Below are 23,457 nucleotides of genomic sequence, written 5' to 3'. Positions count from 1 at the left end.
ACCAGCGCCGTTATCGCCTAGGCTACCGGACAACCGCATTTACGCCTGCAGGTAGGCAATATTTTGATCATGTCCGTTAAGATCAGATTAAAATGGGTATTGGTATTAGTAATAGGCTTTATTAATCAACCACCCTTCTTACATCTCAAATTTAAAGTTCATTACAGTCAAATTAAGAAGAGGTATTTTTTCTCTCACTATTTCAATGCATTTTTGTATGAGAGCTTTTAATCTTCATACCTAGCGTAGTCAGTTGGCTGAAGATGTCATCAGCAACCTCAACGTTGGTAAACTGCATAGATCCTAGAGGCACCGATGCTTTGAAGAATGAAAAATTCAAATAAGCAGCTCCATCAATCCAGAAAACAACATTACTACCTCGTTTTTGTGTCAATCATTATTGCTAAGAAGCGCCAGGCGTGCTCCGATGATGTTGATCGCTCTGTTGTTGATTCACGAGCTCTAATAGACTTTTTTACTTAGGATGTTGTGCATCGGTAGAGCAGGGGTTCTTTCTGATGCCCGTACGGCTGCTGTGAGTTACTATGAGTATTTTTTTATCCAATCAGAACTGGCCGTTTATAAAGGCCTCAACAATCATTAACCATTGATAAATTTCACCTTTCTCGAAATATTATTAGGACAACCTCAAATGAAGATAGGTGACTCTTTTGCCTCCACAATTACAGTCCATTAAAGATGTTGTAACATACACATTGAAGTAAAAATAACATCTGAGAAGAGTTCCGACGCAAATTAAAGAATTTTAAAACGATCTTTTGTACAGCATTGCAAAACAAAAATTCCAAACAGTACTCCCGACACCGCCTTCCCCCCCAAGGCGCTTTGTATTGCGATTGACCATGTTATTGCGGTGGTGAACCATGACAACCCTGAAACTGAAAATCGAACTATTGGTTTGATTAATTGCTCGGGAAGCAATCGTAATTACAACGTTCATCGGGAAAAAAAAAACAAACTTTACACCATCGATAGCCACCAACACCAAACTCATGGTATAAGTTTTCTTCTTCTTCTAACCCCATCCAGACACAATCGACACAAAGACCGCAGAAACGGAAGATCGCCGATACACCGTAACGTCCAAGCTGCACCTTCGACCGACCGCGGAAGATGACTACATCGACTACACGTGCCAAGCCCGACACCAGGCAATCCCGGAAGACCGTCCAATGCAGGCCACCGTGCAGCTGTCAGTGCTCTGTAAGTACAAACGCCTGTCCGCCACTTCAGCTTCAATCGAAGCTTCTCGTATACACACACACACACACCTCCCAGCCAACACTCTCTCACCAAGCAACGCTAATGGCTACTTACTGGGTTGGCCATCCGATTCCCCGGCGGGCAAAGTGTTTCGCTGATTGGCGCCCGGGAATGAGCTTCTAGTCACGTACCTTTACAGCCAATAGAGCATGTAGCTCACGGTGGGCGTCGTTAAAGGAGGGTTGAAGAGAGAGAGGCCGTAAGACGGTAAGACCCGAAGTTCTTGGTAATGTTTCCAGCCCGGTGCCCCCCCGTCCGTAGATGCCACCCTGCCCGTGGGCCAATTGAAACTGGCGTGGTCCAGCACGCGGCAGCAGTCTATGATTTCTCAATCAATTGAAGGTTGCCTCCGTGGAACCGTGGCCATTCGAAACGACCCCTTTTCCTTTTGTGCACCGTGTTTCGCAGTCTTTGCGCGTGGTGCGATGATTTTAAAATTGCACCGCTCAGCAATAATACATACACACAGCAAAGCAAACCAGCACACGTCCAACGGTTCGTCAACGACGACGAAACCCCCCAGGAAGGACCTGCCACCGAAAACTTTCCACCTTCCGGCAGCTGCCTTCTCGGTGCGTGCCTGCTGTCAGCGTTCTGTTTACTCGGCGAAAGAATTCTAACACGCCTGTCGTCGTCGTCGTCGTCAGCGAGTCACACTATGGAGCAGTGGCGGAGTTCAAAAACAGCAAGTTAAGAATCGTGAAGAAAATGCGCCCCCACCTTCCATTACGAAAGCAGGAAAATAACTTTTCATTTCGAAGCACCCGGAGCACATTTCAACGAAGCGCGGCTTGGAGGGAAAAAAAACCCACCCAACGTCGCCAGGACGTCCGGAACAAAGCCACCAGCGAAGGGTTGTGTGTCGTTGTTTCTTCGTTCATCGGTTGCCCGTTCTTTTTTTTCCTTTTGCTTCTTCTCTCACTCTCAACGACACATTAACACACACACAGGGCACATGGTAAAGGACGGTATGACATGGCATCACGAAGGGTTGTAAGTGAGTGTCTGTGGGAAATGCTGCATCAAACGGCAGCAACTTCTACCGAGAAATGCCAACTGTAAGCAATAACGCCAAAACAGTGCGCTGCCGGGTTTGCAGTGCGGCATAGCACCAACGACTGTGTGGCGTTGCAGTCCACGGCCCCGTGCGGATACGGGTGCGAAGGATATGATTTCAAGAATCAGCAAAAGCACCAACAAAAAACCAACCAGGATCCAGCGCGGCTGATGAAAGTAACGAAGAACTCACGGGGTGGAAAAGCAGTTAAAATGATGGTGGAGAATGTAATAAGTAAATATTAAATAAAAATAAACAACCGCCACGCAGCTGCCTCGGGTGCGAAAGCACTCGCTTTGGGCACTCGCTTTGGCCGGGGCGCAATCCTTTCTCGCTCCCTCTTTCCGACATTTCAGACATTTTACAAATAAGACAGAAGTGAGCTTTTTTTCCCCAAGTGGAAGCTTGGAAAGTGAGTTGGTTGGATGGTCGGGAGGGAAAAGTGTTTCGAGAAAATATAAGTTCACATTGTTCGTGCGAAAGTAAAGCGATCCTCTTCTCTGCCAACCATAAATTTAATTCTCTACCGAGAATAACAATCATTCAAGATCAACGAAATCCAACCATTGGATAAGACAATGGCATGGAGAACAAGGAGCGCAGGAAAACTCAAACACACAACACAGACCATACACTCTTGCCCTGCACGCAAAGTAGGTTAAAAGTTCATAAAAGTAATGCAATTTCCATAATCTGCATATAACGCCGGTACGCTAGTACACCGCGAGCTGACGCTTTTTGGCACTTGATTCGGGGACTTTTGGTAAGGCAAGCAACCAAAAAAAAACGAACCAACTCTTGTGAGTAGAAAAATTATAGACAAATAATTAGTCAAGCGCCACCACACGCACTAGGGAACCGGGGGGGAAAAAAGATCACTTTGTCACTCGCTCTCTCTCACTCTCTCTCTCTCCCTCTGTGTGTCTCTGTGGATGGATTGCTATGCAAATGAGCTAATATAATTAGAGCAACGGCAACGAAGCACCGGGAGCATCGCACTCCGGTTGCATGACGAATCATTCCGCCGGCGATAAGTTTTGTCGAGTCTTTTGATTTAACTTCCACCGCTTGATTTGAAGTTCGCTTTTCGACAAGATGCAAAAGCGAGCTCGGGCGAACGCGTCCATTTATTATTCATTTATGCAGCTCGCACAGTTTTAAGCTCGTCCGTCAACCTTACGGGTCAGGGAGGCGGTCGAAGGGAGGGCGTGGGGTAGGTGGATAATAGTGGGGCAATATTTTCGACTGTTTGAAGTGAAGGAAAATTTATGAAAATGAGTCAGTGTGTTAATGAAGTTCATTTTGCTTGGATACAGGCTCTTTACAAACTGTTTCTGTGTTGCAGTGAAATCATTTGGGTGAGCTTTTTAACCGCATTTTCTTCTATCAGGTTACCAGAAGCAGTTTCATTGTCTAAAATGACTCTGGTGAAGTTAAGCATTCTTTTGACGATGTTTAAATCTAACACTCAACTCTTACTCTCCTTTTCAGTAGGAGACAACTCTTGACTAACTCTACTTCTTCTTATTAGGCTTTGACAACCTCGGGATGTCCAGCCCTACAGTTTATAGCTTCCTGTTGGAATTTGATACCCGGTTGAACCGTGTGATAGACAGGTTCCGTTATCTCGTCAATCGCTGGACCGCTCCAATCTGATTTAAAGCCTTTTTTTTCGTCCTTGATCTGCCAAAAAAGGCCCCCAGCTATCGGTAATTTTGATCTTCTTCCTCCTCCTTGGCACTACAACATCGTGAAATCTCGGCCTGCCATTTCTGGCTTTCTGTGACTTAATTTTACCTGTAGAAAGGTAGTCAGCCTTACGTACGGGGGGAGGCGGTCTGGATGGGATTTGATTCTCGGATTGGGATTCTCGGCGCCGTTATTGCCACGACCAACGGCTCGGACGGGTAATTTCGATCACCTGAAACGAACAGAACCTTCTTCGTCTTCTTCTTTGGCACTGCAACCTCGAAAGGTCTCGGCCATTTCAGGCCTTCCTTGATTATTAACCCGTAACAGGATATTCAGTGCTGAGTCGGTCCTGAGGAACTGCGGTGATTCTAAATCGTACATTATTATCTTTACTACACCTCTGGGTGAAACTGTAAAGCTTGATTGACCTCTCTTGAAATTATTTGTGCCAAAATACGGATGAAACTGAACTGAAAACCTCGTCAAAATGTGCATAGCATCAAGGATCATATGGATCCTTATATCTTCTTCATGGCTTAGCAATCCCTTAGGTCGTTCCTGCCGTCTCTGGCTCAGTAGACTTGGTAGATACCAGAAGCTTGTTGATATTGGTACGGATACTCTTGAACGAATTTTTTAGACAGATAAGTGCAAGATTTTAAATATTTTTAAGATAAGCTGCTTATCGCTTAAAGAATAACAGCTAAAACAATAACAATATCTGAGGTCCACAATATGGTCTCCATTAGACATTTTCGTGCTTCGTCAATAAAAAGCGGAAAGCAATGACCGTCAAAGTACATCTTCTATGCTATTTCTTGGAGCTTAAGATGTACACAAATCCTTGATGGGAATTGCTTCAATGACTTGACTCATGGAATCTCCCAATCATCTCTTGAAGTTGGTAGTTGGAGATCCATCAAGTGGCAAGATCATCTTGATGTGAACAATCCGTAAAATTATATTGATTACTATAATAATTTGACATTATACAAAAGAACAACATGTCCATGTGTACAAGAACCTTTTTTAACCACACCAAAGTTGGTACCAGTCTAAAGCCATCTCCACCTTTACTTCTTACTCTTCAGCAAAGCTCCACGAATAATGTCGGATGCAAACGCTCACATTATTCTAGCACACCATTCTCTACCTTCTTTTCTTGAAGCATTAATTTATTTTTACATCGTTAGTTTCGCCTTATCGTGCGCAGCGACAACTGCAAAATCCCGTGTCAAACACACGTTCCTACCCCGTGCCAACATGTGTGCGCACCACCCAAGCAAACGCGGTGAATATTTATTCTGTTTGCATTAACAGCCAGCGCTGTACACACTCAGCCACATGCTCACACACGCTGCCACACATAGCACGATGATGCAGATGCATTTTCCAAGATGCACTCAAAGGATTAGCATTCGGGATGCAGCCCGGCTCTGCATATGACAGCCAGGAAATGACATCACATTTAACGGATTAGACCGTGGCAGCCGGGAAGAAGGTTGTTTCGGTGCTGAAGGCCACCGACCAAAGAAGAAAAGAAAATATCCAATATACATCCATTTCGATTTTCCATCATATTCCCCCAGCGGGTAACAGGGTGTACCGCTATGGCACACAATTTTAAAACACATTTTGGGCTTTTCCTTCCAGGTTTTCTATTCGCTCCGGTTTGCTCATAAAACAAGATCTACACAACGGTTCGTGCCTCCATTCAGCTCCGCGGCAAAGGCTCTTAGCGTGCAGCCTGTACTTACGCTGCGCTACGCCCAACCCACTAGCTGGAAGAGGTGAAAGCCAAACCACATCTTATCGCAGCGAATGTCGGTGCCGTGGGGCATCGGTTCGTGCCAACCTTCGCCCCCCCCCCCCCACCCCCTCCCAAAAAAAAGCTCCGCTGGTAAAAATGCACATTAGCGATAGCGTACTGTCGGGCTCGGTGCTGGGGTGGTTCGGCAAAATGACGACAATGTTGGCATTAAAATTCAATCTACTTATCGCCACTGCCCTCACCTGCACTCTTGCACACCGTATAATGGATGCCGTGCCGCACATTATCTAAGAAAATTAGCATTTCTGGCATTATTTATGCGCACCAAAGACAAGTTGTCGAAGTTTTGTCCCAACGAATGGTGTCGCTGTATTCGGTGCGACGTTTATGGTTTGCTGCTGCTGTTTTTCCTAACAAAGCAAGCACTATTTTGTGCACAATTTTTCCGCGCCGATACCAAACGGGGGATAACGAAACGAAACGAGTGGATTCATTATACACGTGCAAAGAAACGTATCTCAAAACACAACACACACACACATACGCACGCGATACTAGGCTGACAGCCGGGGAGCATGTAAATTGAGGTTGGGGAAAAAGCTAACACACACAAAGCGATAAGAAAATTAATTTTACCATCGCCACCCTCACCCGTGCTTGCTTGCTTTCTAGTGGCCGATATGCTGCTGCGCCACACATACGAAGCGGTTGGAAAGTTATGGATAAAGTAGGAATAATGATGAGGAAACCAATTTTCCGCGTGTTTTCGGCACGATTTTTGGATAATTTCTTTCGGTTGGGTTGAGGCATAAAAATTGCGTGCTGTGGGTATGGCCCGTATGGTGTGGTATGTAGCTTGAATAATCGTTGTCGTAGGATAGAATTTCTTAAGAAGGAGAATGAGGACTCAGCTCACTCGAATTGATAACACTAGATTCAACCAATAGAAGAGTTATATTGACTATAAATTTGATGCCGTATGACAAAGGAGACAGAAATTATCTCCAGGAAAGGCAATTTTAGACGCAAATATACTGTGCATATCAAACCGCTTCATGAATCTGCAGAAGTCCTTGCTACTGCTTACGATCAAGCACCTTTTACAACCTAGCCTTCCGACCAACTAAGTTATCACACCTCCTCTGCCTAATTGGAGGTCTTAGTCTCAGCAGATTTTATTGTCTGATGCACAGGATCAACCAATCAAGGCATTCCTCCTGGACATTCCTCATTCTCAACACAATGATTATTTCTTAGAGCTTGCCACTTTACCTGTTTCTGCATTGTATTTTCATACAACCAGGTAAAAAATCTCCTCAAAAAATTTCCTCTCGAAGTTTGTCTTCGAAGTTTTGGACGGTGTCTATAGGAGCGCATGCGAGCATTGGAAATATAAATGTCCTAGAAGAAGAAATTTTTGAGCTACTGGTAAGATCCACTGAAGATCCTGCCTGTTACTTTTGCCATATGAGGAGAGCCTCAAACCAATGACGTTTATGTTACTAGCGTATACCATGGTCTGGACCTCCAAGTCTCTTATGGTCCTTTCTAGCGTCAGGCTGAAGAGATAACAGACCCATATTCTTCCAGGGAGAGATGTCCTCTTTAGGCACCTTGGTATTACCAAGGTGTTGTGAGATTTCTCTTCCCTTAAAACCTCCGGGTGTCTTCAACCTTCAAATGCCTCGTTCATCAGGCAAACTTTTGTCTTCAGGACGAGTAGGAAAAAGTACCTCAACATTCTTCACATTATAACAAGCCTGGCAAGCTTAGCCGAGGAACGAAAATTCAAAGTTGTATAAATTTATTTTTTACAACTACATTTCAATAACTTTTATTTTCCTTTATTTCAATCCTCAGATCCTCCCGGCGTACCATACATCGATGGATACAACCCTGGCGAAGCGATACGAAGAGGACAACACGTCAAACTGGCCTGTCGCAGCCGTGGCGGTAACCCACCAGCTCAACTGATCTGGTACAAGAACGGGAACCAGGCTCGAATGGCGTACAGGACGACTGATCGTCTCTCAGAAAACATCTACTCCTTCGTAGCTGAAGCAACAGACAATAAGGCACGCTTACGCTGTGAAGCCAACAACATAATGGCGACGAAGATTCTAAAAGCTGAAATTACGCTCAATGTGTTGTGTAAGTTGTTGATAAAGCCAGACACTCTATTTGTTGCTCATATTCACTATTGAACTGCTCTTTTAAATACAGTTGCACCAACGCAAGTAATAGTATCCGGACCATCGGAAGCACGCATAGGCGATAATGTACCCCTACAGTGTCAGACAACGGCCTCAAATCCTGCCGCCGAAATTAAATGGATCGTTAATGGAAAGCAGGTGGTGAACGCTTCTTCCAAAGTAGTTGCAAGCCCCGAAGGTACGTCCAAAATTCTAATTACCACAACAACATGCTTAAAGAATAGCTACTCTCTCTCTCCACTTTTCCAGGCGGTTGGGTTACAACATCCAACATAACAGCGACGGTGGAAGCCAACAAACGTTCGCTGATTGCCATTTGCCATGGCGTTAACATGCAACTGCCTGAGAACGTACAATCCACACACACCGTCAATGTGCTCCGTAAGTATTGTTCGCATGTTTGAAATAAATGAAACGAAAATGCACAAAACTAGGTCATTTCACGCGGTAGACTATTTATCATTCCTCCTTTTCAGTAAATAAACCTTCGTACAGCAGTTCATATTTGAAGGTTGGAATTTTCGGCTAAAATACAGCAGCGTCTTATCCCGTCGTTTCGTCTGGAGAAGCGTAGCCAGCTCAAGATCGAACGTGAAATATTCTTACCTCCGCTTATCCCGCGGGAGATTCATCTTTGTGCTGTTTTCTCTTCCCCCAGTTAGGGGATAGTAGGGACCGCTCGTTGATAAAAGGGTAAAACCTACCAGCACGGTGAACTTTCTAATTAGTATGCAAATCAACTTGCTTTGTGTACCTGACGTGCTGCAGCACAATGACAGATGATGGCCGCGGGAACAATAGTGAAAATCCCGGAACGGTGAGCATTATGGAGTGGTTCCCGCCGTTTACATTGTCCGATAGGGCTTTAATCAACCGGTGGCGGACCTGTTACCTGAGTACCGAATCAGGACGCCACTTAACCTTTTCAACTGGTTGTCGCGTCGCATCGCTTGAAGAAACACACAAAGAAAATATATTCGCTTACCGTTGAGGTGATAAGCAAATTCCGGACAGCGTTACCCCTTTCCTAGCAAAGTATTTCTGATATATACTGTACTCCAATGCCAGAAGAACCTTGATATTATCGAAGAAATTTTATGCTCAATGATCCGCGCCAAAGATTAGTCGCAGTCAGTTCTGATGAGTTTCGGACAAAAGGCATCCTTTCGATACGATCGCTAGTGACTACATTTCAGAAAGGAACAAAAAGGGAAAAGGCAGAGAAATAAGAGCAACCAGTTCACGATTGATGTTTGTCGTACTGTTTCTGACACAATACTGTCTGCGAGGAAGAGCACTAATTATGAAAGAAGAACAACTAATCAAGGCTTTCTTCAGCTTTCAGACAGTATTTATTGCAGCCGGTTTTATAATTTAAAGTTAATAATTTCTATACCACAACTTACTTTAATTGTAATTCATATTTGAATTCTTTAAAAAATCATTGACTTGCCTGCAAAAATTCACTGACTTTATCGCTGGTAAATTTAAGTGAAACTCATCATAAATCATTCCTTCCTGTGGGGCCTTCCTACTCATTATCCCACGAAATGTCGGCCAAGGTAATTTAATCAGCTTCAAGTTAGTAGAGTCTGTCCCGTTTTCTGTGCGATTATCTGTGCACAATACTTGTACTAATTAATGTCTATCAACTCAAGACGGTACCGTCATGGTCAAGCAACTTTTGCCGGCCAGTAAGCTCAAACTTTCCAAAGAAGAAAGCCCATAGTGACCGATTAATACCTCCGTTGTCTGAGCCCGAGCCTTGTTCCGCTGCCGTAAATTTGTATCGAAAACCGATATAACGAGTTCTGTTTTACGATCCGAACCACACTCGCTCTCTCTCACTCTCTGTCACTTTGGATTGGTATGTTGGGAGCAGATTTTAAGGAGCTTTTTCCTACGAACTCGTTTGGTGTCAAGAATTGGAAAATATTGTAGCACTTAAATCATCCATCGGTCCAGAGTAACCCTAGACAGTCTGTCGGCCCGATAACTTATTGCCGCTATTGTCGCTTCGGAAAAAGGGGTTTCGATTTCGACAGCACAAATTATTATTTTCGATTGGAAAGTACCATATTTCGAGGGAAATTGGGGTTTAATTATTTCTTGCTGAAAGCTGCCATCCATTCGCAAGCGATATGCGTCTACAATGAAGCAAATCGATAATGAAATATTGTTGGGTTTGAAGTGATAAAATTTAAGTATCTTGAAGAAATTAATCAGGAAAATAGCTTTTTTCAATTGAAATTTTTTATTTAAAAATATCATTTAATTAAATACATTCAAAAATCAACCAGGCTAAAGGAGAGATTTGAAGAAATTTATAGACAACGTGAGAAAAATAATAAAAAGTAAAACGAAATCGAAAAAATTACTCTATTTAAAAAAATTCCAGTTCCTGCGCAAAGCTTTACACAACATGCGCCTGGTAGTGACCCTAGGATGGATTCACCGTTCACAATGGTAGAGCTGTCACTTGCTCTCCTATCAAGCAAAAATTCCTCCCCAGGTCTGGATCAGATTAGTAGCAAATTGCTTCAAAATCTGCCCGACATAGGGAGGAAACGTCTGTTACGCATCTTCAACAATATGTTGGAGGTCAACAGCGTTCCGCAAGAGTGGAGAGAAGTGAAAGTTGTCACTATCTTGAAGCCTGGCAAACCGCCATCAAGACACGATTCGTATCGGCCAATATCGTTATTGTCGTGTCTGAGGAAACTCCTTGAAAGGATGATTCTTTTCCGGTTAGAAGAATGGTTGGAATCGAACAACCTTCTCTCGAATACCCAGTTTGGTTTTCGTAAAGCCAGGGGTACTAATGACTGCTTAACCCTTCTGGTTACAGAAATTGAGCTTGCTCGTGCACGCAAGCAGAACATGGGGTCTATTTTCCTAGATATACAGGGGGCATTTGACTCAGTATCACCATACAAGCTGAGTCAAAAACTAGAAAATGTGGGGCTGGGTCCAAAGTTGAACAACTTGCTGTTCAACCTTTTGTCGGAAAAAGCTATGTATTTCAACAATGGTCATGTGCAACTAAAGCGGACCAGCTTCCATGGACTAGCCCAAGGGTCCTGCTTGAGCCCCCTGTTATACAACTTTTATGTTAGCGAAATAGATTCTTGTCTAGCACCAAACTGCAGCATTAGACAATTGGCTGATGACGGCGTCATATCTTTTGCAAGCAGGGACGCCGCCGAAATACAACTGGCTTTACAAACCACTTTGGACAACCTTTCCGAGTGGTCTGAAAACCTTGGTATCAAGTTCTCTGCAAAGAAAACTGAGATGGTAGTCTTTTCTCCTTTCAGCGACACGCCGAAAAACCGGGAGAAAAGACTATTTGACCCGAAAATTGATGTCTTTTTGTACGGTGAAAAGATATCAACTACCGACAATTTTCGATACCTTGGTGTTTGGTTCAATTCAAGGCTGAACTGGAGTACACACATCACCCATCTGGTGCAAAAATGCAGTAAAAGAATCAACTTTCTAAGGACAGTCACAGGATTCTGGTGGGGCGCACATCCATCAGACGTCCTGCGACTGTATAAGACAACGGTACTATCCGTGTTGGAATATGGAAGCATATGCTTCCATTGGGCATCCAACACGCATATCCTCAAACTGGAGAGGCTACAGTATCGTTGTCTTAGACTCGCACTAGGGAGCATGAAATCAACACACAACATGTCCCTAGAAGTGATGACCGGAGTGATGCCGCTAAAACTTCGTTTTGAAATGCTGTCGCTTCGCCTTCTAGTCCGTTCTTCAGTATCAAATCCCTTGATCGAAGAAAATTTTAAAGCACTTTTAGAGACAGGTTCTAAGAGCAAAATCTTGAAGATCTATGAAGATTTTGTTGCCCTACAAGTGCATCCTAGCGCTCCACAGGCATTAAACCGTGCTGCCCTTCCTGAGACCTACAGTTCCCTTTTAACAACAGATTCCTCGTTGCACGAAGAAATTAAGACCATACCGAATGATCTTCGCCCGATGGTAGTTCCGGGCATTTTCAGGGATAAGTATGGTCATTTAGACCAAAGAAGCCAGTATTATACTGATGGATCATCCTCTAAGGAAGGCACCGGCTTCGGCGTTTTTAGTGAGTCCGCCGAAGCATTTTTCAAATTGCGGGAGCCGTGTAGTGTCTACACCGCAGAACTAGCCGCAATCTTGTACGCACTATTGATTATAGCAGCGAGACCTTCGGATCAGTACTTCATCTTCACAGATAGCCTTAGCGCTATCGAAGCACTACGATCCCCGAAGGCTGTTAAGAGTCAGGATTTCCTGGTCATTAAAATCATAGAATTGCTTGGCTCCATGTTCGACAAGGCGTTCAGGATTTCGCTAATTTGGGTACCTTCTCATTGTGGAATTCCCGGCAACGAGAAGGCAGACTCACTGGCCAAAACAGGCGTCCAACAAGGCGCATTTTACGACCGTCCGATCTCGGCCCGAGAGTTTCTTCGCCTACCACAGCAACTTTTCCTGTCTCGCTGGCAGAGCATGTGGGAGGCGGATGATCTCGGGCGATTCCTTTTCTCGATCTCTCCGCAAGTGTCCCTGCGGCCTTGGTTCGGTGGGCTCTCTGTTGATCGGGCGTTCATACGCATGATGTCTCGACTTATGTCGAATCATTTCGCGTTGAATGCTCATCTTCAGCGTATAACTCTGGCTCAGACGAAGGTGTGTGGCTGCGGTGACGGATTTCACGATGTGGATCACCTTCTGTGGTCCTGCGTGGAGTTTGAAACCGCAAGACCCTCCTTGTTGGGCGCAGTCGAGAGCATCGGTAGACGAACGGGTACAGAAATAAGAGAAATTTTGGCGACTAGGGACCTCACCTACATGAGGCTCATCTTCCGATTCGCCAAAGACAACGGTCTTATCCTTTGATTCCACATCCTCATTATCCTTCCAACCATATCCGCCATTCCTTTTTTGTTATTCGTTGTGTTGTCTTGGTCTTAAGTGTTTTGTTTTTTTTCTTTGTTTTTTGGTAACGCCCGAGTGATCCGTTGACGGAACAATGGCATCCGGGCTCAATGACTGCGTTGTCGTAAAAAGAGGGGCAGACTTTGCAACAGTGTTCTTCATCCCAGTCCAGCCATGGTGAAGTGGTTTCGGCCTTGCTGGCGTTGGGTTCGGAGGTGGTCGGCGGGTTCGATATCGTGATTAGCAGAAAGCCTGCTGTTACGGGATAGAGCTCGCCGATAGCTTTTGAGTTCGGTGCTGGCCTGGTCGAGCTTTGACTATCACTGCTTGGGCGCACTGGGCTGCTTGAGGAACACTGTTCACAGGCAATTGTGTGTGCTGTCTTGTTTGTTTTTTTTTTTTTTGTCTTCCTTACAGCCGAGACCCGATAGACGGAAGGACGATGTCCAAATTCCGATCCTCCGACACCAGAACCCCAAATCCAGCCATCACATCCATAGGAAAAGCAATAGAACCGGATCCCGATAACAAACATCCCTATCATCTACACCAACAACCTGGATACATACCCCGCAACCACCTCACACTCACAACCGAGCATGCCCGGGATAAGGCAAATAACAGGGAGGAAATGCCTTGTTAATTTTTGTTAATTTTTGTGAATTTGTAAAAGTCAACACATGCGGTGTTGACAATACGGCGTCAAGCCGTAATCCTAAAAATAAATAAATAAAAAATAAAAAAATTCCAGCATTTTTCTACTAAAAAGAGATTTAAAAATGTTAAATATTATTAATACTCAAAGATTCAAAAGCAAACTATCTAAAAAAAATATTTTTATTCAATAAAACTCACAAAAAAATAAAGTAAAGCATTTGTAGCCAAAAATGTTCGTAGCAATTTGAATTGATCGCAAATGTTTGGATAGTTGATAGGAAAAATAACAACAGTGAAAAAAAAACCATACACAACTTGATACTGAGATGAAGATAGATGAATGTTTGCCTGTAAACTAACCCAATCTAGCAAAGTAAACGAAACATACACAGTGAACCATCGCTGTCGTGCTGTACGATGGAGGCGCCCAGTCTTTCACGCTTCCAACCACCACATACACACACACACTTGGGCGTACACACTTTTCTACTCATTTACAGTGAGCCTACTCGCTATTCGGTTAAATATGAGCGTCTATATGTACATATATATACACGATATCGCCTCACTCGAATGGCTCTGGTTCGGTTTTCGAACCCATTTTGGGTGCGGAATTCAATTCGGAAAACTTTACTGCCAAACAGTTGCCTCGTTTAATTAAAATAGTTGTGCCCAAAGTTCGGTTTCAATTTGCACAAATCCAACCATTCCAAACCCGAGCGTGGCAAGCAGGCAGCGATCAGCTGGCATAAGCACGTTAAGTTGTCAGTGTCAGCAGCGTTTCTCTTCCGTTCCCGGGAAAAAACTCCCCCCTCCCGCTGGCCTCTTTGTTCGCCTCCCGATGATAGTGGAAAGAGTTTCGCATCCGAGCAGGATAAGCTGATTAAAATTTTAGTTATCATTTAATCGTACCGCCATTAAAACCGCCAACCAGTACAAAAGCGAACACGCACACACAGGGCACAGGGAAAAGGAGTGCGCACCAAACCGGCGTAGAATTGCAATAATTAATCCAACAAAGCTTGCAAACAACGAACCCAAACTGGTGCCCTGCTCTTTTTTTCCCCCTAGTAAAAGTCTCTTTTCTTCTTCGCTTTCAACGGGCTAACGATGAGTAAATTTAATCCCGTACTGTGGAAAAGAAATGAATGGGAAGGAAAAAAACAACCATCGTACGCTCTCTTAGACGAAGAATAAAGTATAAAAGCTGTCAGCGGAAATTAAGAATATTCTTTTCAGTACTCACCGGATCTTTGCTTGCATAATGCTGGCGGCAATGAGCCAAGTAAAAATAGTCCTAACGCAAAAAAGGGGTAGTAGGGGGTCTTCCAGCTCGAGACGGTTGTGCGTGTAAACAGAACAATAGTTCCAACAAAATTGATTGTTCTGCAACAGCAAAAAAATGCTTCTGTGAAACGCAATTAGTTCGCTTTAAAGTAGGGGTTTCGTTTTGAAGTTGCCCTTAATCCTTAACCATGAGAAATAACCCTATTTCAACGAAACGAGATCTTTTCTCTTTTATAGTGACGTCATCATAAATAACTCTACAATCCATGTCACAGATGGTCGTCATGTTGTCGATGGAGATTGAATGATACCCTTATAAACTCCCTTTTACGCTGACGAAATGAACATGAAGAAAAGAGCCTTGTTTCTTTCGCGAAACGATATTGATTATTCATCTGCTACAGTTTTGTTCGATTTTTGTAACAGTTTTCAATTTTATTGAGCGAAAAACACATGGGAAACTATGTATTTAATAAACTTTGTAATTATTTTTCCTAGCATGGGAAAAAGCATAGAACTTGGAGCTAACTTATTGGGTTTAACGATTCCTTGATGCATAAGGACATAAGGGCCCGAAGCTAAAAGTGACAGCGACGTTAGCCTTCACTAGGCAGAACAGGGGTTCAAATCTCATCTGGATTATTCCTCTATAGTAAGGACTGAATTACATGGTATCAATAAATCAAGTAAGCCAAATAATAATGCCAGTAATTTACCCAAGAGATCCTTAAGCCAAAAAAGAAGAAGAGATCAAAATTTGGCCTTTTATACTGACGAACTTGCACGAAATTTCTTCTAAATCAGTCTTGTTATCGAGTTTCTAATTGAAAAGGTCTAGCATTTTTTATCCTCGCATTCCCTGCATAGTGATTAGCATAAGGCACAAGATTGCATCAAGCATCTAGACAATACTTGATCTCAGATATAGGTGGTGAAGTCCGCATCTTCGACACTGTCGAACGCGTTTGCTGTTCGACAATACTCTTTACAGATTTACCGAAATTTTGCTATCCAAAGCTGTTCCAGTTTTGATGCTACTAGCGTGTGTACTTAATTCAGAGAAAAAGAAATCCATATAAAATCACTGAAATGGTCTACCTTAAGCTCTGTTCTGGAAACCCCGTGGTTTGATAAAAATGTTGACTTAAGTTCAAATCACTATTTAATTTAGATAATAGACTTTATGCCAATCGATCGTAAAATATCAGAGTTACATACATTAAACAACGATTAGAGCTTATCTTAATAAATCCAAAAAATCTACATTATAAAATACTTTCAAATGTAATTCTTCTTATTTCAGTTCCTCCTGGACCACCAATAATATCAGGATACACGGAAGGATCGATCATAGCGGAGGGTTCAAAGCAAAAGCTCATGTGTATTTCTTCTGGAGGCAATCCGCTGGCAACGCTAGTTTGGTATAAAAACGATAAAAAGGTAAGCACATTTGAAAATATTCAAAATGGCATAATATATGTCGGAAAATATGTCTGTTGACATATAGAACCAACGCTGGGTCTAAGGAAGGAACATCTAATACGATTAGCCTCGCCATAGTTCAAAATACAATTGAATCAAAAAACAGCATTTCAAATGCACTTCTGTACATTTTCATTATTATTATCTTCCAAGCAACACATCAAATCATCACAATAATATTCACAGCACGAAATCTAGACTATAGATCACAAAGAACCGTCGATAATGCCTGCAAAAGGGGCACATCGACGGGACAGATAAAATAAAACGGAACCGAGAATGAAATAGGAATGCTCAAGTACCGAGCAACTATAGCTTCCCCTCACCAGCGTACCCAATGCATTCAGGCAAACATAAAAGAACCAAAGTTTATTAAAATATTTTCCCATAAATCAATGCCCCGGGTTGGGGTTGGGAACGAGAGACCGCGTTCTCACAGCCGTGGCCAAGCTATAGAAAATCTTCTAAAACATTCTTCGCTTCCACCACGGTGAGTGGGTTTGTGTGAACGTCACCAATCGGACGGTGCTGACTCTAGGTTCCTTCTTCCTTTCCGTTCGCTTTCCAGTTTCCCTCCGCGCCGTTTCGTAGGTAACAATCAAAGTCACACTCGCAAGAATAATATTCACGATAATAAACGCTTCAAATTGAATTCCATCGAATGCCGGCGGGCACGGAAACCGGATTGCGGTAGGGCAAGAATGATGAATGGGCAAAAAAAAACCCGGGCGAGCACACAAAATGCCAAGCATGTGGTCAAACCACAGGAATGGCCAATCGAAGCGCAAACGTCCTGACGGCAGTGGAACATTCTGGAACAGCGCTAACTAAGCTTATTCCTTCCAGCATTTCCGGGACTCGCCCTACTGTAGAACCCGGCGACTTGGGCGAAAAAAGGAACCGAGCGGTCAGTAGTAGGAAAGGAACAAATTTTATTGGATTTTGGTTTTCTTTTCCACCGAGTTTCTGTTCGCCAGTCTTACGGTGGACCAGCGAAAAGCAACATAGTGCACGCTTGGAGGAGCATCCTATCGATAAGAGCGATAAGAGTTCCTCGCAGGAAGTCAACCGTGGCAGCAGCAAAAACCACGCCGCGAAAAGAGGGCAAACATAGCTTCCTGCTTCATAGCGATATGAATACTTTACGTTTCATCTCTCGTGCCCAAGCTTCGCCCAAGATGACCAAGTTTGCAAACAAAAGGCCACTATCGCGCGAAAAAGCACGTCCACGAGTCCACCGCTGCTTTACCGAACAGCCAAATCGGGGAGCGCAAAAAATATATATATTGCCCAAAAAGCGTCATGAAAACCCGTCGATAATAAGATAAGACTAAGCTCTTCAAAGCCATCTCCACGTGGCCTCGTGTCCGTTCCATCTGTTTGAGGATTTACCACACGGAAGACCGGGGCCAAAAAAATTGGAAACATACCTACACACGCGATAAAAGCCTTCCCAGTAAGTGCAGGAGATGCAGAGACAGGGGCAAGCCGTGGGACATTAAATTTTAATTTATATCATTTGATCCATAAATATTTATAACAATAAAATAAACAATATCTCGTTATTATTGCCTTTCAATGCACGAGGGCGTGTTGATGGGCTTTAAAGGCATCGTAACAATCGGCCGGTACTGGTAGCTGGGAGGATTGTTTTGCTGCTGAGCCCTTGCGTGTGCTTAGTGTGCCTTGATTCCCGCCAAGAGGACCCGGTGCCACTTCACACCACATCAACGTTGGGAATGGGTTGCGATGTTCGCTTTTGTCCCTCGCAAAAACACCACCACCACCACCACCAAAGCTTAAGGGAGTTTTGTTTTTCCATGGAGCTTTTCGATGGTCACACACTTTGAGCCTTCAGCTCCATAGGCAGCCGGTTCAATTCCGGAAAGCTGGATTTATGACGTTTAGGTAGCGTGACGAGGCATTCGTGAAGATTTGCCCAAGAAGAGCACACCATCCAATATACCAAACCACCAAACCCAAGCTATAGGCGTCCCTGAGTCACCGTGATTGATAAAGCGAAAATTTGATATCCTTTTCATCCGCTCGACTTACTTGTCCTTTTTTTTTCTTCGCTCTGCCCTTGCCTTGCTTGCTCACTGCTTCGTCACGCCTTTCATAATCAATACAACACTAGCAGATCCAACGATCGTGTCCATCACCCCGCCTTGGATGGGATGGAAGCGGATTTTCGAGTACAGAAATCTTGAATGCCCTTCTTATCTTTTTTCTGCCAAGGGCAACATAAAGAGCACACGGAGGACGCCCAGCACCCCATTTTCTTAATACCCGACGCCATGTGAGCCGCCTGTGATTGAATGGTATTAAATTTGCTAACTGCAAACTTCGTCCGTGTCCACTTGGGTGACTTCTTGACTTCGGATGGCCTACCGGATCTGGCGCATGTACCGATCGCGTCCCGTGTGCCCCGACATCGCTGCCAATAAAATAAAATGTGTCCGCCCGCTTTTATGGCGGATATGAAGGCGTAAAATGCGGCAATGACTTTGAGAGCGTGCTCGTCTTAACTCTCGCACCCAACCCGGGTAAGGATTTACCGCTGGCCCGGTACGTCTTATCGTTCCTTCGGTCGCTTGGGCAACACAAAAGCACTGATGAACAATGAAATGGGTAAGCACATCGTCAAGCTTCCATACTTCGTTACTTGGCGTGCGTGTGTGTGTGTGTGTATGTGTGGGGGTGGGGGGTTGAGGGGGCGGTTTTTCTTTTCCTTGTTGCAATTTATTGTTCATCAAAGTGTACATTATGATGTGAAACAGATTTGGGTGTAAAGCGGATTTGAACGGTTGGTCTCCAGGATGACAGTTTGGATTTTTCATTATAAATTATCAGTGTCAGTTACTGACCTACTCAGTTCACTTCCTGTTCGGTAGAAATAAGGGAGAGCGAGCTTTATCTTATTTATTTAAATAAAAATGATATGGACAAACATTACAGTTAAAATCTTAAATTAAAAGTGAAACAGGGTTGTTAAGATGCACGTCCCTGGAAGTATGCAATCATTAGTAACATAAACATGGAATTGCTGGAATTCTGAAATCTTAAATTACAAAAAAAAAACAAAATATCGAACTTGATAAAAAGTATCTTAAAGCATAAAAATAAATGTAATAGTAATTGCATACTTTTAGGCCTTGTAAACCTAACAGTCTACTCAGCGTATTCGTAATAGACAACTTTACATCCAATTTAAATATAACATTTTACAAAAAAAAAGCTTGAGTGAATTTAAAAACACACTTCTCGTCATATAAGGTTGTATAAATACTAAAAGTACAATACAGAATAGTACATTACCTCACATTGACTTAAATTGAAGCTGAATGGTCGTCAATCCTGCATCAGAGAAAGCGTCCAGTCGGGATTGATATCCAGTTGTGTCATGTGAGATGTCCATCGATTCGGCCACTGGAGTATCCCATACCTAACCGGAATACAACCCAAACTACATCCCACCGAAGGACAAAGTATCACTCCTCAAAGTCTTGCATGCAAAACTTTACCTTGAGGATAAGCACCTTCTAGTAAACTATAAGTTTATTTCTTAAGTCCATCACCTATGATTGGACATTTCCTGGAGGTCACTGACTGTCTCGGAAAAAGTTTTAATAACTTGCTCTCGCACACCAAGCAGATCAACTTCAGAAACACCTACAGCACGGTGTTCAGAAGCAAGGAAGTAACTTCAACATGGTGATTGCATACATTCAGGCTCCAATTACCTCGAGAGACAGCTTAGCGTAATAACTTCTAGGGTAGTGCAATATTCTACTTTATTATAAAATTTTACAAACAAATTTTGGTTGTAGTAACTTTAAGCGAAACTTAAACTATACTAAGAACTGTACACTGAAATGAAACACATTTTTAAATTGATTAAAGAGCCTTTCAGTCAGCTTCCAACGACCGTGTCATCTTCTAAGCTCGGTAAAGGTATTGAACCCGTTTAAAAATGTATCACCCCGTGAACTATGCACACCGGCATCACCACCATATGGGTAAACAAGCTTTACCCGTTAAGTACGAGAAAACTTATAGATCATATCAACGATCCTTCTTCAGTGTGTGTGTGCTCTGTTCCTTCACTCACTTACTCCGAAGCACATATGATTCGACGGTAATACCCTTGTAAGCTGACACCAGACTGCCTGTCAGCTGCGCTCGTTGATGATGCCTCCCTTCAACCCTCACATCACAATTTCGTACGACACCGCCGAGCTCAGACACCAGCTCACACAATTTTCATTTCACCGGTATCGCTTCACCCTTTCTGCTGACACGATTGTCTCATCATGTCCCATCGCTTGCTAAAGCTCGCGTACGCCACACTTTAGCCTGTCACCTTCATCGCATCCCGTGGCCTTTATTAATATCATATCATATGTTCATAACTAATTCAAAATTCATTGAGCTTGCAGGCGTGCGACGGTGAGGATGGTTGTGACTTTTCTCCTCCCTGTTCACAACTCTTCGCTGGGAGGTTGTGGTGATGGAAAATGAAGAAGAAAAAAAAATCTCCCGATACCATCAACACCGGTTCTATTTGCCGGGTAGTTTTCTTATCTATATTTCTTGCCACAAATTCCCCCGACGCACTGCCAGGCCAGAAGATGTATGTAAACTCACAACTCGTGAACATCATGAATTTTTATGAACTTCCACCAGAAGCAGAAAGCTGGCCCCCGGGCGTTAGCTGAAAGCTCGTATCGATTTTCCTTCCCTTCAATGCTTATTTCCTTTTTTTCATTTGCGCCTTTCTTCCTTTTGCTCGGTACCCTCACGGGGTTTTCCGCGGGCATTACTTTCAGATCAAATCCGTAAGCAAAACGACGGACCAGTCGGTTTCGGCCGAACTGTCGATACTGGCGAACGTAACCGACAATCAGGCACAGTACCGGTGCGAAGCCCACAACTCAGCCACCGAGATTCCGCTGTTCGAGACGAAAGTTCTGACCGTGCACTGTAAGTATCGAATGTTTTCCACCAAATGCACAACCGTTCACGTGGTTATGCGATTTTCTTTTTTCCCCCCTCTCTATCTCAACTGTGCTGTGTTTATCTTTATTCCTTTCGACGAAATGCTTCCAGTTGCTCCCGAGACGGCCAAGATACGGATCGAACCGGCGGAGCTGCGGCCCGGCATCGAAGCGACGCTGATATGTGACTCCAGCTCCAGTAATCCACCGGCAAAGTTGGCCTGGCGGCACGAAGGAACCGTACTGGAAGGTAAGGCACGAACGTAATCCGCGCGAGGAAAAATGGAAAATGTTGTACGCGAATCCATTTCTCGCAGCAATGCGCATCATAATGTGGCAGTTTTGCATACGCCCCGAACTGGATATGCGTAAAATTGCGTCGATTCTGTACGGAGAATTGATGTGCAGCTGCAGGCGCAGAAATCAGCAGCGAATGTGTTCAATTTGGTGGATTTTCAGTTTTGCAGCAGAGTGGTTTGTTGTTTTTGACGAATCGATGCTTGTTTTGCGAATATGATAGCTTTACATCAACAGTGATTATTTGGCTCAGTGGTGGTGCTTCATCAGGTTTATTGCCAGCTGTCATATCATCTCATATCTGGAGTCATACTAACCCTACTTTTTGTAGATGATCTTGCTTCATTTTAGGTCATCATCTAATACTGCTTCAATTATTTTCATATCAATTTTTCCTTTTACCTATGTTTTTCAACACAGGGCAACATCAACGACCATTAAATAATCATTAAATGAGTTCTTAGGTTGAATGTCACTTTAAACCCTCTCAGTAATTTAATGTATGAATTTATCGTTGACCCTATGACCTTAGAATACACCTAGTAGTCCATAGACTGTAGCATGATTTATATCAGCTCTGACTGAAGCAGTTGAGGAACTGTAATTGAAGATCTGTTCGTATTTAAAAAATTATTCTTAAGTTGATGAAAACATTTGATACAGTCTGGTCAAACCTGCGACTTCGACTTCGAGTTTCACAGCGGCTTCAGTGTTGTGCCATCACTTGTTGTGCATCAGAGACTGACAAAGAATATCTTGGATTCAACTGAGGCTTTATCGTGCTATAAGTTTGATCCAGAGGTCAGGAAATTCTTTCGGAATAATAAAACTTTCCCTGCACAATACAACCATTTGCATCCAAAACACAGCTAATATCTGAAACGAAACGATCCTTGAACAATCTTTTAAAATGACTTGATGAAGACTGTCGTTCACAATATTTCTTGATCGGTGAACCCATCGTTATGTATTTTTTTTTTTCAAATTCCAACCCTAATCGATGGACCTTGTCGAAAATAACTAGACTCAAGACGAAGCAGCAAAAGGTAGTCCAGGTCTAGAAAACATGGAAAAAATCAACAAAAACTTCTTATACCGGACATCATTTTTTAACCATCCTTCTTTGAGCTTACTAGCTTATGGCTTATCAACAGTTTTACTAGAGTTCTCTGTTAAATCTTCCACACATCACCTGAAAAGAGATTAGCGCCAACTTTTTCTAGTGATTGGCTTCAACGGCATCGCTTATCATTAATGATGGTGTGAAAGTGTTTCTCGTTTTCTACGAAACCAGATTTTCTTTTTAAATATCAACCAACAATACAAACTTAACCATTCCAAGAAAGTCTCTCGCTTCAACATCGTCAGCTTAAGCTAAATTATCGATAGTTACTTATGAGTGAGAACAACTTGTTTGTGTTCCTAGAACTTTCCACACGTGCCAGTGACTTTAGAAACCCTTCCCATATTCCTTCACTTCCAAACAACTTCTTTAAACAATCGTTGCTGTAAATAAACGGATTAAGCGTACTGATTGACGTGAATGAACAGTAACCATCTGCAACGCACGACAGGAAAATTAATACCTTCCATCAAAAAAGAAAAAAAGAGAGAACGACTCAACAAAAAAACATACACGCACGCACCCACCTCCCAACCATCACAACAGACATGTGTGTGGTGATAGAATCCTTACAACAACATCCGGGGTTTTTGCGGGATTTGCATGTTAACAGCAGCCACACGGTACAACAGCAAGCAACAGATACCTAC

General features: G+C 43.2%; 1 protein-coding gene across 9 annotated transcripts in view; it reads left to right on the top strand.

The window, feature by feature from the left end:
* The window catches only part of LOC118506209 (nephrin-like), a 238,616-nt gene that overhangs the window by 194,497 nt on the left and 20,662 nt on the right, over window positions 1-23,457 (top strand). For all 9 annotated transcript variants that reach the window (XM_036043025.1, XM_036043021.1, XM_036043020.1 and 6 more), the window contains exons 7-13: window positions 1,051-1,224; window positions 7,665-7,955; window positions 8,028-8,195; window positions 8,267-8,398; window positions 16,212-16,348; window positions 21,220-21,373; window positions 21,500-21,637. In XM_036043025.1, coding sequence (XP_035898918.1) covers window positions 1,051-1,224; window positions 7,665-7,955; window positions 8,028-8,195; window positions 8,267-8,398; window positions 16,212-16,348; window positions 21,220-21,373; window positions 21,500-21,637 — 1,194 coding nt within the window. The remainder of the gene's footprint in view (window positions 1-1,050; window positions 1,225-7,664; window positions 7,956-8,027; window positions 8,196-8,266; window positions 8,399-16,211; window positions 16,349-21,219; window positions 21,374-21,499; window positions 21,638-23,457) is intronic.

This window comes from Anopheles stephensi, chromosome 2 (assembly GCF_013141755.1).
Source record: "Anopheles stephensi strain Indian chromosome 2, UCI_ANSTEP_V1.0, whole genome shotgun sequence".
Classification (NCBI taxonomy): domain Eukaryota; kingdom Metazoa; phylum Arthropoda; class Insecta; order Diptera; family Culicidae; genus Anopheles; species Anopheles stephensi.
This window is presented reverse-complemented; position numbering and strand designations above follow the sequence as displayed.